Below are 19,230 nucleotides of genomic sequence, written 5' to 3'. Positions count from 1 at the left end.
ATGAGCATGCTTATCCTTCAGATGTATGAGTTTCTTGCCTGTGTGTTCCTTTTGTAATGTCCGATAAACCTACGAGAATTTTTTTCTAATATTGTTTCAGATTGTGTTGTGGATGGAAGATTCTGTAATTCTGGTTGCTCTGTTTCACATGTTTCCATTCTTAAATTTGGTTTATCCCATCTCTATATCGCTTTGTATTTTTTTAAAGTTGGCACAAATGTTCATTTGCATATTTCAACATCTTTCTCCCAAAAGCATATTCTTCTGTGCTACTTCCAGTAATATATGCATGTCCATGTACACTTTCCCTTATACAGTGGGGTCTTGACTTGAGAACTTAATCCATATTGGAAGGCGGTTCTCAAGTCAAAAAGTCTGTAAGTCAAGTCTCCATTGACCTACAGTGCATTGAAAACCGATTAATCCCGTAACAAGCCGTTTTTGTTCCATTTTGTTTTTTTTCTGGTCTCTAAGTCAAATCTCAGTCTGCAAGTCAAACCTAAATTTTGCGGCCAGAGAAGTCTGTAACTCAAAAAGTCTGTAAGTCAAGCCGTCTGTAAGTCAAGGGTCCACTGTATATGCATTTTGGAGAATTTCATCACAAAATTTGGAGAAATGCGAATATTAAAGAATAACTGTTTTAGTAAATATATTGGTATGGAAAGTGCAAATTAAATATGTTCGTAGTTGTTGGAGGTTTTTTGGGCTATTTGATCGTGTTCTGAAGGTTTTTCTTCCTAACATTTTGCCAGCCATAGAGGACATCTGAAGATGCTAGCCACAGAGACTGGCAAAACGTTAGGAAGAAAAACCTTCAGAACACGGCCAAACTGCCTGAAAAACCTACAACAACCATCAGATCCAGGCCGTGAAAGCCTTCGAGAATACATTAAACATGTTCACTTTATACTGGGATAATCATGTTTCTGAATTAAAAAAACAATTTTCTCCCTATTTCTAATATTAAACAGTATAGCTCTGTGTATCATTTCGGTCATAATTCAGTTTGTTTGCATCCAGCCACCCCCAAACATTGATCAGAGCTTTGCCATCCATTCCATGGAAACAACAGAACACAAACGCAATTTAAATAATCTTGGCTACATATCAGTAAAAGTCCCATAGCAATTCCACTGTTAAAGGTTGAGGTGGGGCGGCCTTTCTGTCCAGTCAGTCATTTATGTCTCTACTCTCAGTGACTTTTTAAAAAATCCTGTTAGGCTTTCTCCTATATCACATGAAGAAAATACAGCTTGTCTCTGATTTTCAAACTTGATGAGGCACTACGTAATAAACATAAGGAGATATATGCTTCTTGCTCTACGCTTTTAATGTGACACCTCCCCTAACCCCAATTCTTCCCCCAGGCCATACTTCCTGGAGTTAAGTGTATTTTGAAAAATCTTCTGTGAAGTAAAACCTTTTTTAAATATATGGCTGTTTTAAAGTTGTCCAGTTTGAAGTTGTCTTTTTTAAAGAATTTCTGGAGTGACAATTCTTTAAATAGAAACCACATTGCTGTACAATTGAATAAAAATATAGTGTGAATGCTGAGGGTGTTCTTGATGCATTAAGCTCAATAAGCATTGTGTTGTATATTTTTGCAGGATATGTATTCCGTACTGGTAGCCCTATGTGTGTGTTTTAGGTACTATCAAATGAGGGCTGACTTATAATGACTCTAATAGGGCTTTCTAGGGAAATAACATTTTTCAGTGTTTGTACCACACACCCATGGATTTCCATGGGCAAGTAGGAATTCAAACAGAGGTCTCTTGAAACCTAATCTGTCACTCTGTCTACTACACCACATTGGATATTGCAGCTGCCTAGGTTTTCCCCATATCATTTGGTTTCTGATACTTTTAACTGGAAAGTGTTCAGTCTTGAAAGCTTCCAACCCTGGAAGGTACATCCTATTCGCATTTGGGTAACTCATATGTTTGAGGTAGTAGCAGGATTGCACAGTTGTGTCCCTGATGTATTGTTTCCATTTTTTCCATGTTAACTCCATTTCCTAATGTCTGTGTAAAGGCTTTTCTTCTCCAGCATCTCCCTACTCTTGAAGGCTACCATGCAACATGTCAACCAACACAGAAGCTGGTCTTTTGCAATGTCTGGTAAAACAGAACAGAGAATGGATTCTGTGGAAAACTACATGTAAGAGTGAATTGCCAGTTCAGTGGTTTGTGCTGGTTCTTTTTTTCAGGTAGGTGTCTGGTGCTTCCCAGCTCCACCTCCTCCAGCAGGCACTTACTCAAGAGGCAGCACCTGCAGGAGGCAGGGCAGCGAAGTGCTGAACACCTGTTCAAATGAAAAATGAACTGGCACAAAGCTGAACTGGCAGTTTATGCCCATCTCTAGATACAACCACTTGGGAGTAGCCTAAGCATAGTGCTGCCCTTGTGTCCAGATTAGAATGTCACTGATTAATTCCTGGTATCTTCAGGTAAAACTGGAAAACTCCTGCCTGAAACACAAGGGTGGCAGTTTTGATGGTGTTGACAGACTTACTCAGAGCAAGTCAGCTTCCTGCATTTCTAAGTAGTAGAAGTATATGGTATGTTTGACACGATGGCGAAATTGGTAACCTGTCCAGAAGGAAAACATAGGGCAGGCAAACCACACTTAGAACCACTGGACACTTCAGCCTCATAGAAGTGGTTGCACAAAGCAAGCTGATTGCGAAAACAACTACGTATAAATCTTGATTTGTTATAATGTGTGCTCAGAAACTCAAGTTACATTATTACCTGAACTGAGTCTCAGTGGTCTAACTGTTCCATATTCAATGCTTCATCTTAGCTAACGAGAATTAGCCTGTACACACACTGGTGTGGACCATTATACAAGTTGAATGAGTAGTAAACAGATTAGTTACATGGGATTGAGGAACTGTGGCAGGTACCATAATACCCCTGAAAGCAATAAACTACCTCTGCAAAAACAGGTGTGTAGATTTGAGAACTGCTGGATAACTGTAGGTATCTGGCTGCAGTGCCAGAGGTTGAGAGTTTGATTCCCAACTGTGCCTTTTTGGCGGGTTGGACTCAATAATCCATAGGGTCCCCTCCAGCTCTGCTAAAGTGATGGTGATGATTCTTATGCAGTACTTTCTTTTCTTCCCACTATACCTCTGGCCTAAGGGTATTGGTTGTTGCAATTTGTGACACAATGCAATGATTTGTCTGTTCACAACATTGTAATTTGCCTGCTATCTTATTGGCAGGAACATGTATCTCATCTACACATTATGGCAAGTAAGAGGACTGGAATAAAAACTTTGAACCAAAGAGCACAGGATTTTATGGGAGAACAAACAAGTTAATTCTGGGGTCATTGGAGGATGTATTTAGGTATTTTAGATGCACATTTTTCAACTGGGTTTTAAATAATTTTGTAAATTACATTTAAACTTACAAATGTTTACTCTTTCTTACAGTTCTTCAGTGCATTTGTAGCACCTGTATTACCAAATATTTTATTGTATCATACTATGTGGTCATGCACCTGCAGTGGCAAAGGCAAAAGGCAATAAACATTCAGTTGGAATTGAGAAATCTTTTTTATCTTGTTGCAGGTGAATCTGCTACTCCTCGAGCCATCTTGACAGGGCATGATTATGAAATCACCTGTGCGGCAATTTGTGCTGAACTTGGCCTGGTAATCAGTGGTTCCAAAGGTACTAGAATTTTGCTTGGACGTGATCTCTTCCTTTAATACTGATATTATCACTCTTTGAAGATGATGATGATGATGATGATGATGATGATTTATAAAAAGAAATCATTTCCCATAGTTGTTTTTAAAACTATGTTTGCCATTTGTTCTTTCAACAAGAGGTATTCAAACAGATGGAACATTTTTTTCCATTCCACCATGATTTCTGCATTCTCTTTTTCATGTCATGTCAATGGACAAGGCAGGTGCTATTGTCTTTATGTCATGCTTGGGGTCTTCTGGAGAACATCTGGTTGGTACCGACCACTGTGAGATAGAATGCTGAAATAGACAGAGCACTGGTCTCATCCAGCATGGCTCTTTTCATTTTCTAGCATTTTCCCTTCTGGTTTCTATCTTGTTTGGTCTCTCTCTGGATACCTCCAGTACTGCAGTATTTTATGGTATATTTGCAGGCATTTTCACATTTTTACTTACTTACTTACTTACTTACTTACTTACTTACTTACTTAACTTATATGCCGCCCACACTACCCAAAGGTCTCTGAGCATCTTACAACATTTAAAATACAATAAAAAGGCAAAATAATTAAAATGCAATTAAAAATATATACTCTAAAAATTGCCATTGGACCCACAGCTGATATTATTTCAATTAAAAGCCTTCAGGAACAGGAAGGTTTTGACCTGGCGCCGAAATGTCATCAGCGTTGGCGCCAGACAAATCTCAGTCAAGAGGGCATTCCATGGAGGGAGGGCATTTTTGGCACAATCATATATATAGACATGAATATGTCATTTGTAGCAGTTATATTTCCCCTGTGTTAGTCCAGAAATCAGCTACCATGCTGGGTGTGGATTCTTCCAGAGAATCGTTTCCCTTCAATAGAAACAGCTGCATTACTTTTCCTTCTCCATAGGCTAACATTTATGAGTTGACTGGTTATCAAAGGCAAACTGAATTACTTCTGCCAGCTTGCCCCAAACCATAAAATGGATATACGTCAGTGGGCTCACTAATTTATTTGTCTATATATTTATAAAAGCCCCATTCCTCTCAGTATAGCTTGTCCCTATAGGCTAAGGTGGGCAACAATGGCCTTCCAGCTATTTTTGTTTGCAACTCCTGCAGTATTTCATCATTGGCTATGCTGGCTAGCCAATGGAAGGTAATGGAACAAAATTCTTGTACTCATCTACCATGCATCATCTTCATTTTGTTATCTGCCTGCTACACTTGCAGTTCTCAAGTTAGATTTAAAACATATTGTTCCTTTCTTAATTGTGCTCTCACATAAACAAACAAGAGCTTTGTTCCTTATAAGCACATATTGAGTTATGGTTTTATTTTTATGGCTCTGGAGCTCAGATATTTCAGCAAAACTAAAGATAAGAGAACATGGAAGCTGACATAGCCTGGTTATCACAAATCTAAAACACTGATCCTGTATTCAGCATATATTACAGCAATAGTTTTGACTGAAGTCTTCTGCATAATTTCTTTGTTCATCTAGTAAAATATATACCAATAGCGAACTGGCTGTCACGTCTTTTCTTTTGTATCTGGATCTCTAACTCTGTAGGGAAGAACAGTGTTAGAAATAATTGCATCTTGCACATATTTACCTTTTCAAGAATAGATAAACTGTCTTGTGCTTAAGAATATATGTATCAGGAGACTGGTTTCCAAAGGATGAGGTTGCATAGCTACACTAGCAAGCCAGAGGAGTATAGCATTTATTTTTGGACTAAGAGAAGACAGACAGGTCCAAATCCCCACTTATTTATTAGTTTAGCCTTCGGCTAGTCCAACCCACACTCTGTATAAGCTACCTCACAACATTGTTTTCAAGATAAAGGGTGAAAACATGGACACTGTTTTGAGCTTCCTGAAGGAAGGGAGAGATAAATATTTAATAAATTGTTATAATGCTGCTGTAAGCTCTCTTTTAGGGTATTCAGGGAAACCAGTTTATTTTCCTATTAGAACTGCAGTCAATCCAATAAGATTATATGTACTATAATAGTATGTACAGAAAATGTTGATGTCAAAATATCTGATGATTTTGCTTCTTTCTTTAGAAGGACCATGTCTCATACATTCTATGAATGGAGACTTACTGAGGACATTAGAGGCTCCTGAAAACTGTCTGAAAGCAAAACTCATTCAGGCATCAAGAGAGGGACACTGTGTCATATACTATGACAACGGGCATTTCTGTGTATTCAGTGTGAATGGGAAACTGCAAGCCACTATGGAAACTGATGATAACATAAGGGTATGTTAAACTAATTTGTGCATGTAGCATTTTCTTATTTTTGATTTTAAGAGTTTTAATTATCAGACAGTAACTTAGTAAAGATGAAGGCTTCCCCCAATTATGTCTCTGTCCCTTAGGATATGCTAATTCCAATGTACAGTCTTAGGTGTGTAGTGAGAATATTCCAGGCATTTTACCCACCTTCCTTTCCAGTTATGTAAGGGTTTATTTTCAATGTAAAATGCAGACTTATCCATATCACTAAGTGTAAACCACTTACTCATAAAACATTTTTGAACCTTGTGCCCTTTGGAGTGTTAATCTATCAGGTAAGTATTAAAGATACCTTATGATTGTCACTCCAAGAAAACAGGCAGGTTCATAAATTGTTTATTGTCACAGTTCAAACTGATATGTTTCCTAGCTGGTGTTAATTAGCATTGAAATAACAATGGCATGATTCTTCCCCATGCATGAGTACATCACTTGCACATAGGAAGACCCTGGTAAGGCTTGATAGAAACTCTCATTTGACACTGCAGGAAAACGTCAAAGGTGCTTTGACATTATAGATGTTAGAATCCAGAAAATGTTAGGTGCTGGATGCATTCTGCTCATCTTCATCTTAAATGTGTACAATATTTGATAAGGGAGCCACTCACAACTTCCTATTCCTTGAAGTGCTGTGCATCTACCAGTGCCCGTGTGAAGGAAGGAACAAGATCCTAATAATCTCTGTGGACAATGTTTTATATGCATGCACCCTGTATTGTGTAGAGAGAGATTCCACTTGGTTTGTAGAGAAATTTTAAAAAGAAAAATAATTTTCTTTCTATCCTCATAACTTGTTTCACATATCAACTTGCATTAAAAATAATATATACATCTCCTTTGTAATTTTCATACCACTCACAGTTCACATTCAAGTGTTTATGATCTTTTTACCATAACTCTCCCAGTATTTAGTATTTTTAGTTTGCTTTTCTTATAGCAACTGTGCTGATAATGTGTCGTTTTCATTGTGATTCTGTTGTCAAGTAGGCCAGTGAATCTATAAAATATCTAGCAATCCCTTGCTGGCTAAAACAATTTCTGTAGTGTTTGTCATTCCCAAGGTTCAGGGAATGTTGCTTTATGCAATGGAAATTCTGTTCTCTCTAGGCTAGCAGTACACATAAACCATGCTGTTATTTTTGCTCAGCAGCCCCAGATGAATTTTAGTCTTAAGCAACCCACAGACGTTTCCCTGGAGGTTCAGTATTTTATCATGCCGTAAGGCAAGTGGCAACAGAATGATTAAAACAAGAGTGTTCAAAATGTCTCTGCCCACTGCCCACAGGCACTGGAGCCCAGCACTTTCACAGTTTGTTGCTGGTAAAAAAATGGAGTAAAGGGGAGGAAATAGAAATTTAGTTCCTTGTCCAAATTCTTTAGTGTACTTTCCCATAAAATGATAGGCTTGGCTTACAGGATGTTGACAAAGCTGAAGTTTTCAGTTGTTATATTCCGACAGCTTAATCTTCTAATTTACTGTCTTGTACACAAGTAGGGAAAATGCTACCAAGAGGACTTTTAGGTTGTCTGGATATGCTCAGGGCCGAATCAACGCTTTCCACCTGTTTTTGTTTTAAATATTGTATTGCTCAGCGGAACACAGACTAACAGGATATCACAGCAGATCTGCCTTGCAATGTTTAGATATCTTAATGAGTAACTTAAATCTAAGTAGGCAGGCAGCCCAGAGAACTAAAGTTATTCTATTCTAAACAAGGCCAGCATGCTATTCCACCCAAAGGAACCAATTTATTTTTCTTTCCTGAGTCTGTTTTTAAAAGTCAAGTGTCTAACAGGCTCATGCTGCTTTATACCAAGTTTGTCAGTCTGACAGGTCTGGTTTTTAAGAATAATGGACTCTTAAGAATCAAGAGTTTTGAGACTCTTCAAGGGGTGTAAGCCAGAAAGAAAAGAATACACAACATTCCTTAACTCCACATTGGGGAGGAATGTATATGCCTCTGAAATATATGCTGGAAGAAGACTTGGCCGATCCTTAGATCATTGCTTAGTAAAATCCTAGCTAACTGTCATAGTGAGGCAATGTCAGAACATCAGATCAATTCATTTTCTCTAGTCCAAATCTAAGACCAACAGCATCCCTGGGGCCCAAAACCTTGATAACACTTCCCACCAATATATTTGTATGTTTTGGCCCATCAGTGTTTTTCTCATCCACTGCTAGGTAACTCAATAAACTCTATTAGCAAATAACTCCAAATCCATCTTTTAAGAGCAAAGAAATACACTGTATATTCATTGGTAGTAGAAGAGTTTAAAGATTTATGGCCTTAATTTGCCTTTTAATATAGCATTTCTCTGATAAAAAGCCTCCAGTATAACACTCAAGTGAACCATAACCATAAGGTTAATGGATTTTCTTCAGATGAATTTTATAACTGTAGCAAATAATTATTTGTCATGGCCTTCACTGCAATTTCAAAAATACCCTTAGGAGATCACCATTTGTGAAATGAGGATAAAATGGATATTGATTTTGCTTATAATGAATAATCTTTTCAGTAATTGTATTTGGTTTCTTAGATATTATGAGTCCAGCATTTTCTTTTAAACAATTTACTGAAGCTTCATCATCCTTCTCCTGTCTGCATTGTCATCTGCTTGTGTATAATATACCAGGATTGATGTGTTCCCTTTCTAAGCATATCTCCATAGTAAATATACTGTAGTTTCTTTTATATTTATATAGAAAATACCTAGAATATATTTGGGTCTTCTTATAAGAAATCGGTACCACTGCCATGAGATATATTTTGGACATCACGCTTTAAAGCAAAATTCAATTTGGAATGAGTGGCTGATTTTGATTATTCCATATTTAATGCACATGGGTTTAAAGTAAACCATTGTTGTGCTCATAGTAGAGTATGTATTTGACAGAATGTGTAATAATAATTCAAAACTGCTTTTCTGCATAGAAGATTGGTACCAGCTTTCTTTCCATGGGGCTTATAAACATGAAGTGTATTTTATATTAAAACTGCTTCAATAAGCAGTGCAGTAAATTATGAGTTTGAAATCGCTATATCAAACTAACTGAAGTTATCAATAAGGAAAAGAAAGAATAAAAAATCTAGACACTCTTAAGGGATTGCTAACTTAGGTATGAGTGTTCATGTGAGGAAATTTAAATACAAGGCCACCTTAGGTATATGGCAAAGTAATGTCTGTTATTTGGATACAGACCTGTATAGTATTTCCTGTCCAAGAGAACTTAAATAAGGGGGAGGTGCTCTTTTGGTATACTGTTTCTGTGTAAATCCTTCAGATCTAATTAAATTGAAAAGGCCACCATATTGAATTAGTAAATTTTAGAGCAACACATAAAATATAGTTGCAAACTTTCTGGCATGTGTTTACCTTCCTCCCGCTTTCTCTTTATTTATATATCTATCCAACTTTTGTACCAAATATAATCCAGTCTTTTAAAAAAGAGATTTAGGGAACACAAAGTTAAATGGTAAAACTTGTTCTTTTAAAATACCCCTTTCCCTTTTCTAAGGCAATTCAGCTGAGCCGGGATGGACAGTACCTGCTTACAGGTGGAGACAATGGGGTAGTTATGGTGTGGCAAGTGTGTGACCTCAAGCAGCTTTTTGCCTATCCTGGTTGTGATGCTGGAATCCGATCCATGGCCCTTTCGTATGACCAAAGGTGAGAATCAGCCAACTTTGGGACCTTATCTGATGATAGTTCATTCAGTGCAGATCAGGAAAAATAATTTAAAAAATAATACTGGAAAACAGCTTCCTAAAACACTGATGCAATTGCCCACTTTATGATTTTTATCAAAAGACCTGCATCATTGACCCATTAGCAAGAGAGTACAAGTCAAATGGAACAGGACCTTTTTTGTGACAACATCCCAATTATGAACCTCTCTCCCTCAGGAATGCAAATTTGGCCCATCTTTGCCTAACACAGGTGGGCCATAAAGGCAGTCTTGTGTAGGATGGATTCTGATGAGTTTTAAATAATTTTATTTGCTCTCTATATATGGTGGTGTCCCACTAGATGCTTACCCCGCTAAACAACAAAATCACTTGACGATGACTTTTTTGCGATCGCAAAACAATATTTCCAATGGGCAATTTTTGCTTCACGATGTTTTGGTCCGTGCTTCGCTGACCGCTTATTCGCACGATGACGATCTTTACAGCTGATCGTCAGCTCGCAAAATGGCTTCCCGCTGTTTTCTGGACCCATGCTTCGGAAGACAGCGATCACAAAATGGCCGCCCTATGGAGGATCTTTGCAGGAAGATCAGGTATTTTCCCCATTGGAACACATTAACCGGTTTCCAATGCATTCCAATGGGGATTTATTTTTCGCATGACAGCGATTTCGCTGAACAGTGATTTCAGGGGGATGAATTATCATCATCATGCGGGGGCACCACTGTATTCTACATATTCGTGCCATTCTTAGTTCAATTATTTTATTCCATGATAATCTATCTGACCAGATACAGAATTTTAAAAACAATTAAGTAAAAGGTTTATGTGATTTTGTTCCATTGAGTTGCAGAATGCTTTAAAGTACTGCTAGTTTATCTAAATAAAGCCCCAAGTGTTTTTTGAGACCTGGAGTGTAGTCCCCCTCTTCATCCCAAATGAATCCATTCACATTTTGTTCTTTCAGGAAAATTACTGGAAATGTAGATCTAGGGATTATAGGATACTATGGTTATCTGCATAGCTTTGCGAGAATTATGTGTACAATTAAATGCGCTTTTTCTTTCACAGGTGTATAATGACAGGAATGGCTTCTGGGAGCATAGTGCTTTTCTACAATGATTTCAACAGGTGGCACCATGAATACCAAACCAGATACTGATGTCGAAAATAAATCAGACCAGCACATGAAGTTGCTTTCAAATGGAGACTTGAAGCACAGCAAGTCTCTCTTCAGTATCTTATCTGAGCCTCAGTTCTTATAAATAGTTATGTAACATCTGAATGTAACTTTAAATCGCTGGGAAATGTTATTTTTAAAAAGTTAATTGCTATTTTTGTAGACCTTGCTTGACTTTTTTGGGGGTGGAAGAAGCAGAAAATAGCTGCTGGGTTCTGTAGCTTATAAAGAAAATCTATATTTTTAGTCATAGTATGTCTATTTTGATCCATGTATTGGGAAAATACCTAAATTAAGATGGTGAAATTTCTTGTATTAGCTCTATTATAAAACATGTTTCTCATAAAATTCTTTATAATCTAAAGGAATATTTGATTTGAAGGATGAAAACTTGATATTGTACTGGAAGTTGCTTACAATACTGGTGTTTTAACATGGGCTGATCCATACCACATTTTGTCTTTTACCTTTATAATGATTGTAATACTTCAAGCACTGAATTTTCTGCCAATCAAGGATATTTAAATTATGATAAATGTAATTTTGTTTCCAACAGTGTGATGATGAAGCATGCTTCTAAGTTTTTGGATTTGCTTTTCCCCCGTTTGCTGGCTTGTTGTGCAATTGATAGAAAAATCAGCAACAAAGCTGATGTATCAAGTACAAGTCCTTGTTCTCCCCTTTTCTTATTTTAGTGCATACCTAACTGTGCACACCCAATCCATGTTTTGAGAATTTAGGATATATCTTTCTATTATCAGCCTTTGTAACTTTTAAAATCATGTGCAGACTTCTGTCATGTGCTTATAAGCCACAAGGCTGGACCCAGAAGATAAACCTGCCCTGCAGAAGCTATAGAGGCAAAAGCTTTTGTTTCCATTCTAAACACAGCTTCTGAAAGCTGCGTAGCACAAGCCATATCTGGTACTGTTTATGAAACTAAGGCATATTTGCAACAGTCCTTACCCTATCATGTTGACAATACAGAATACCCTCCCTTCCAGTTCGTATGAATTTGAATAAAAGTTTATACTAAGGTAACAATGTTATATTGGTCTTGCTTAAATTCTACTTTTTCTACAAGATTGCTGTGCAGAATAATGTGAAAACATTTGTGTAAAGAATTGTACTGTTTTGTAGGTCTGTATTACATAAATATTTGTATGTCATGCTTTATTAAGATTTGAAACTTACATTCTATATCTGTATTGGAATACAGTTTTCTTCAGCTGCTTACTTGAAGCAGTTCCCATTGTCCCACTCCCCAGCAATCACCTACTCTCTCCTTAAGTAAAAATCTGAGAGGGAAAAAACTCAGTTTGAACTAAGAAATTAAATAAAAAGACATTTGTAATTTAATGTACCATTCATTGCCATGTCATCTTATCCTACTAATAGATAAGAGTGTTAAACTGCGAAGGTCTTTGGATAACCTTAAAACGTGAACAGCAAACACCCAGTTTGCATTTATTGTTACAGTTGTGGCCCACAATCAGCATCAGTTCCACAATAGCACACTCCCATGCAATTTGTAGGTGAGAGTAGTCTTGCAAGTGACTTATTTACAGTACACCAGTGTCCCAGAAATGTTTCCTACAACAGTGTAATACAGTCCTATTGGCATAGCTACACAAACAGTGGGAATTTTGAAGGCAAATTGCTCGAAATTAAGAAGCATAGAAATTACCAGTTTCATCTAAAATACCAAGCAAGTATCTGCATACTAGCAACATTTCCATCTAGTTGTTATTTACATGCACTTATCGTATAGACCAAGTTCTCATTTGATTAGTCTGTTCAGCCTTCACCCCATCTTATTATTGCTATCAGAATCCTGCCTCCATGCAGGAGACCACAAAAAATGCAACGTTTTTTTAAAAAAAAGGAGGATTGAAATGTGTGAAAGGAGAAAGTGTTAGCACTGAACTTCAGTGGGCTGCAAGGTATTCGTCATGAAGAGCTCACTCATTTCTTGTCCAATAATCTTAGGTACAGGCCTCTGGACTCCTCCTCCTGTCCCAAACTTAAGTCAAAACGAACAGTGAAAAATGAAAGGAAAGAAAAAAGCATTTCAGTTACAATGACTAAATATCTGGGGAGCTTCTTAGGATGCTTGAATTTTATGGAATGATTCTTCTCATTACCTCAGCAGTTACTGTGCTACTGGCCTGGACTAACTGGCTATTTCAAAGACAAACAAGGCCTTTGATATTGGAGGTTTGGCACTACTATGGGTTGCTTAATTTTACAGAGCACAGGTGGCTTAAACTCACATGGAAAATTGCAGCTAGGAGTTTAAGCCTATGCTAAGGCAAAAATAAATATCTCTACAGTTATCATGGCTTGAAACTGCCAGACCTTGGGACAAATTTGGAGGGGGACCAAACAGTCATCCATCTATATTATATAAGTTTGTGTCTTACATGTAAGAGGAGATAGCCCACATTGGGACTTCAGCAGTGTAAGGAAAGACAGCATTATCCTGTACCTATTTACTTGGAAATACATTGCTCTGTGTTCTGTGGGACTCTCAAGTATGGTATAGTCAGTATGTATAATGCTCATCCATCTAACCTGAATCGATTCCAGATTGTTAACCTTGAGAATATAGTTGCCACATAGACCAAAAGGAACTCAACCCATATTGGACTTACTTTCTCAATTATATATACATTACAAAATACCATTTACTTTTTTCAAGAAGAATTTTTATTGCAGGTTTTATAGTCCTAATGTAAAATAAAAGCTAATAGAAAATGATTTAGAATTGTTAAAAGGAGCAAAAGGAAACAGAGTACATACAACAGTAAAACAAGCATTAATAAGACACAACCCCTTCTACCCTTGATTGCACATTTTAGAGTAATTGTTCCTCAAATATCCCACCCTCTTTCCATCAGTACAAAAAAAGTGGCCTAATTGGGGGGGGGGGGGAGGCAAAAACAATCTGTGTAGGTGACCAGATGTTCACTGCTTCAGGCAGCTTGCTTTAAATACACTGCTCCCTTTTAGGTAATGCAACACATGCAGCAAGCTTTCCACTCTAGGCAGTTTTTGTTGTTGTTTGTAATAATTAATGATAAGTGTCAGTGGCAGAAAGTAGCTTATGAGAATAACAACAGCTGAAGGTTTTGTGACCTTCAGTCTTCTTACAAAAAAGAGTGAAAAATGATTGCCCCTTGATTATGTTATTTTTGTATTAAATTCCACATTGTAAAGTTTGTGTTATCTAAACTTTAATTTCAAACCAGATCATTTAATATTAAAATGTCTCCCACCCCTTCCTAGGACCACGGTTTCACACATTCATTCTCACGCACACAGCCTGCCTTTCAATATTGTACAGATTGTCCACTGGGACCAATCTTGCCTCTCCAGAGTAACTCCAGAACTGAACCATCCAAATTGCATAAAAGAATAATAGAACTTCTAATTTTCTACTTTTTAAAAAACCATTCTGGAGATGGCTGGATGAGGCGTCTTAATATTTCAATGTAAAGTCTGCATATCAAGATATGATTCGCACTAGGATAATTATTTCGTTCAAATCCAAGTGTTGAAATTATATATAATGCTAAAAACAAGGTAACTTTCCAAACAATGTCCAGAGCACTAAAAACTACTGTACGTACTACCTGCATCCTTTTCAAACAGATGTGAATAAACTACAGTAGTGAGGGCAAGAGAACAGTAGCGGATAGATTTCTGACCTAGCTGTGGACTTCAGTGGAGCGTGTCTTAAATAAATCCTGCAGTATCCTCATGACATGCTGAGACGAGGTGTGTAGATAGTTTGAGTGGCTCAGAAGCAGCAGGAAATAATGTTTTAAGACCAACCATTGGAGGCTCATGAGCTGCAGCATTTATTGTTGTGGTTTGGTTCACAGCAGTTCGACCAGAGTCCTGATAGCGCTTGTTGCAGAAGATCTGTTTTTCTTTATCTAGAGCTGTGTTCTATAATACAAAGGGGTGGGGAGGAGGGGGTCACATCATTAACTACACTATTCATTTATATGATAGAATACAACAAACACACCCTGCATGCATTAGTCTGAAGAAAAGGAGAAGTAACCTTAGAAGGCTTTTTCAAATGTGGGTGTTCCAAATGCTTTTTGGAGACCATTTTCTCATCACATGCATAGCACCCAGAACATTAATACCATGAACTGCATGAACAACATGCTACTGTAAAGCCAATGGGAACAATTTTAAATGAATTGCTTCAAACAGAAAGAGGTGTAACTTCTCATTTCCAAGTCTGGTGAGGAAGAATACATGCATGGTTACAAAGAAGAAGAAAAGCGGGGGGGGGGGGGGAGAGACGCTTTTTAGGTACTTGGGTTCTGATATGTAGAATAGCGCAACTGGTGGCCCTAACATGGATATGCATCAAGACACATGAAGTCAGTTCAGTGGGATTCAGATAAGTGCTATGCGGCAGATGGACTATGAATCCAGATGCACATTTCACATTGTCAACAGAGGAACTTCTCTTGGAGGACCAGAACATATAAATTGTAGCATTCAATCAGATTGACCAGAATGGGTAAAGATGGTACTATTAGGAAGAAAAGCAATATAGAATTAGCAAGCATATTAAGTGTTACGAATAACTTCAGGTAAGAGACTGCAGACATGGATGCCTTTATGGTCAGCCTTGTCTTCTCTGTTAAAGACTTCGGAAACAAATGTGTAATCTCTACCAATTCCCGAAATCCCAGTAGAAAATGGGCCATTGTGATAAGATGAACAGCAGCTGATAATGACAGTTTTAAGTTATAATATATGGCTAATAGAGAAGGCTTGTATAGACAACACATTGGCCAGTACTCTGTTCAATACTGTATTTAAACATTCAGAACTGCAGAAGCAGCTATAGGGATGTGAAGAGGTGCCAGTTATGCATGGGCTTACATGAGGCTGGCACCTTATCAGATTGCCACACCAGTTTCTGTAGTCAGAGCACTGCTCACTTGTAAATACTGTACAAGATACTAGCCCTTATTTCATGAAAAGAACCAATAGTACTCCACCGAAAGGCAAAACACACTCTCTTTGCAGTTAGTGGGACACTTGCATATGGGCACATAATTGCTACTTCCTTGGCAGAACTGAGGAGGAAATTTCTCAAGTTTGTCAATAAGGGGGAAACTCAACATGAATTTTGTTTTGTTGAATTATACTTACCGTGTGTTCCTCCTTTCAACAGTATCAAACACAAACTAGCTCAAGTAAAGTAGTTTAAAACCCATATTTTTTGCTGGTAATTAGAGCAAAACCTTTTTATTTAAACAATTGTTACAGATCCACTCACTAATGAGTTTTGAAGCATTATGACTTGAAAATGATATTGAAACTTTTAGACTGTGGAATAAAATGTTTACCTTGTTAGAGTCTAAAATGAACCTAACATAATCATTAGTTTAACAGGCGTATTAACTGCAAGCACCAAGTTTTGCTAGGTGTATTTTTTCCTTTAGAAGGCATAAATGAATGATGCTAGTCTGTCCTCAAAGTCATGGTCACTCTCCCTGGAAATTCTGGCTTTATTATAGTATTTCTGAGTCTATACAGCAAACTTTGCTGTAAGGAGAGATCACCTGTTGAAGAGTCTAAAGAAAATGATTGCTTGTTTAGGTTCACACAGTTGGATTTAGATTTTATGGCAGCTGCACACAGATAAACATTTTGGAAAAAACATGTGCTATCAAAATTGGTGCATTTTATGTATGAAGTATAAAGAATGCAAGACTACAACTCCAATAATGTTTATAACTCCCTTTACTTAATATTTATTACTGATATATCAACTCTGTAAACACATACAAGTATAAGCCTCGAAAAAAATTAACTGGCAGAAAAGTTATAGAGATTGATCCTAATTTTGGTACATGCAACTAGATTTACTGAAATGGACATCCTTACTGCTTTTTCCCCATGGCATGTGCCCAAATCTGGATGCAAACTATTTGTAATGAAATTTTCCCTCACCCACCCCCAAGATTTGGAATTACTTTAATGTTCCAGTTAGTTTAATGAAAGGTCATGGAGGTGTGGATGTTATCTCCTAAAGATATAATCGAACTCTAAGTAGTCAGTCTTTTCATGGACAATACCATTTCTGGATTCTAAGTTAGAGGAACGGTTAGCCTATCCACAATTAAAACAATTGCCTGCACATTCACAACAAACATCAGAAAGAAGGTTAAGTTGAAACTTTATCCTAATGTACTAACTTTGTAAGGGCAGGGAAATAGTTTACTATTTATTGAGGAAACATTTCAAACATGCAGTCTTGTCACTCCCACTTATAGGCCACAAAAGTTGTAATGCTGTTGTCTATAAAAAATGCCCAAGTATTGTTTCCACCATAAGCAAGAGAATTTGTAATCTGACCCTAGTGAGTTTAAGAGACGGCCACAGAAATGCACATCCATGAGAACATACAGTAACCGTTATGGAGGCTAGGAATCATGAATCAGTAGAAGAATCCCACAAGCAATGTTCTGAAAGATGCAGCTCTTTTCCTTCGAGGACCCACAGTTTGAAGTTCCATTATTAAAAATTTCTGCACCCCTAATCTGCAGGAAACATGCATGGCTGAAATGGTATAGAAATGGTGCAAACATATAAATGCAATGAATGCCTTTCATGTTCTTGTTCAACATAAAACATGACAGATGATCCCCACTTCAGACTGCTAATGAGTTACTTGTCCTTTTCTTTCAATCCAGGAAACAGCATTTTTTAACATGGCAAAAAGCACTGTAATTAGTACATACCATTGCCTTGGACCTACTCAGAGGGAAGTAATGCAGGCATTGGGAGAGGAAGCAAAAAAAGAAAGCAAGGGACAGACACTAGACTTACTTGAAGCAGAACCAATGGCATTGCAACATTTATAAACATAAATTCCACTGTGAAATAAAAAAGCAGGACTAAAGCTATTTCAATGAATGGCTTAAAGTATTTTTTAAATCATAGCGTGGAAATGCAAATATGTTTTGGTGCAATTCTATCTATCTACCACATGAGGGCCATATCTGCCTTAACACAAAATTTCAGTGAAAAACTTTTATTTAAAAACACAAAAACAAATTTAAGACATTAACCTGAATGATGTCTGGAAAAGGAAATGAATGATCCCTTAGCAAATATGACAGTAACTTTATTATAGTGCATAATCCATGCTGTTAGTTTGAGCAATTCTTTCTCAGTTGCCCTAAAAACATTATACGGCTTGGAAACAAGAAATTAAAAATCAAAAAAGGTAAAAGGAAAATTCACTCTGCTATATTCTCTGCTCTCCATTATATTCTAAGTTTTATTATTTCTTTTTAAAATGGCCATTTACACTTTCAAGATACAGAAGTGAGTAATGTAACCTGGTTGCTAGAATGCTAGTAGTACTATGACTTTGGAGATAATTCTGCAGTTTATTAGAAAGCCCATAATAGAAACTACAAGTGACTTACACTTACTCTTTTCCTGTGTTTATGTAAGACGAGCATTTATGCATCGCCCTGATGAAAAGACATTTTTTGCATCAAAAGTGTATAACATTTTACCACAATAAAGATGCCCACATTTCTCTATCATATTACCAAGGAAAAAATCAACAAAGAAAATGCAATAAGCCTGCACTTTCTAATACATGACAAGTGATCTGGGATTATACAGTGAGGCATTTAGTTTAGAAGTGGCATACATATCTGGAACATATCTGAAATTTGATTGGCTTCCCTACTACACTCTCTTTACTAATTTATCCTGGGTGGTGGTGGTTTTCCTTCCCAATAATTATTGCAGAAAATGTCTTATAATTAAAACTATTCAATTTTTTTCCAGCTACCAAGCAGCCTGCCCTATCAGTTTCAACAAACTCAGTACAAACTCTCAGGGTGGCAGCCTTAATCAGCACAGAAGGAGAGGAGAAGAAAAATTAAGAGTTAAAATATCAATGTGCTTCACTGACTGGAAGCGAAATTCTCAGGTCAGAGAATTAGAAAACTGCACACCAGTAAGAAGCCAGAAGCTGCATTATATTAAGGACTGGAGGCAAGCTAAAAAGGGCGTGCAAACTTACAAGCAGCTAAGAGTTAAAATTTCAAATCAGTCTATTTAATAATGTATTTTATACCAGATCTCTCCTTCAGACTTATCCATAGCCTCAAAAATACAAAGTATTGAGCTCTGAGGTCTCAGACTGTCAGGTCAAACTGTCAAATAAAATGCAAGCAAGAACATCAGTCTATTTTTAAAAAACTTATTGTATTCTTATACTGTAATCCAAAAACAAAATATTACTTGTAAAGCTGGCACATATTAACTTATATATTCACAAATGTAAATAGGCATG

General features: G+C 37.0%; 2 protein-coding genes across 10 annotated transcripts in view; one reads left to right on the top strand and one right to left on the bottom strand.

Annotated features, from left to right (window-relative positions):
* LRBA (LPS responsive beige-like anchor protein) overlaps positions 1-12,234 on the top strand; it is a 456,729-nt gene extending 444,495 nt beyond the window's left edge. For all 5 annotated transcript variants that reach the window (XM_078394767.1, XM_078394766.1, XM_078394768.1 and 2 more), the window contains 4 exons: positions 3,581-3,682; positions 5,764-5,960; positions 9,520-9,671; positions 10,763-12,234. In XM_078394767.1, coding sequence (XP_078250893.1) covers positions 3,581-3,682; positions 5,764-5,960; positions 9,520-9,671; positions 10,763-10,853 — 542 coding nt within the window. In that variant the 3' untranslated portion in view covers positions 10,854-12,234. The remainder of the gene's footprint in view (positions 1-3,580; positions 3,683-5,763; positions 5,961-9,519; positions 9,672-10,762) is intronic.
* Positions 12,235-13,557: 1,323 nt separating this feature from the next.
* Positions 13,558-19,230, bottom strand: part of DCLK2 (doublecortin like kinase 2) — a 126,051-nt gene continuing 120,378 nt past the window's right edge. For 2 of the 5 annotated variants that reach the window (XR_002299427.3, XR_002299428.3), the window contains 2 exons: positions 19,012-19,090; positions 13,558-14,825 (listed from right to left, as the gene is read on the bottom strand). Coding sequence is in view for 3 of the 5 variants with exons in the window: in XM_020781314.3 (XP_020636973.2) it covers positions 14,610-14,825 (216 nt within the window). In the remaining 2 variants the exon portion in view is untranslated. Of the gene's footprint in view, positions 14,826-17,653; positions 17,667-19,011; positions 19,091-19,230 lie in introns of all 5 variants that reach the window. The other 3 variants (XM_020781314.3, XM_020781315.3, XM_078394772.1) reach the window with 2 other exon arrangements.

The sequence above is a fragment of the Pogona vitticeps genome, chromosome 5, assembly GCF_051106095.1.
Source record: "Pogona vitticeps strain Pit_001003342236 chromosome 5, PviZW2.1, whole genome shotgun sequence".
Classification (NCBI taxonomy): domain Eukaryota; kingdom Metazoa; phylum Chordata; class Lepidosauria; order Squamata; family Agamidae; genus Pogona; species Pogona vitticeps.
Note: the sequence above shows the minus strand (reverse complement) of the source record. Positions and strands in the feature narration are given on the sequence as shown.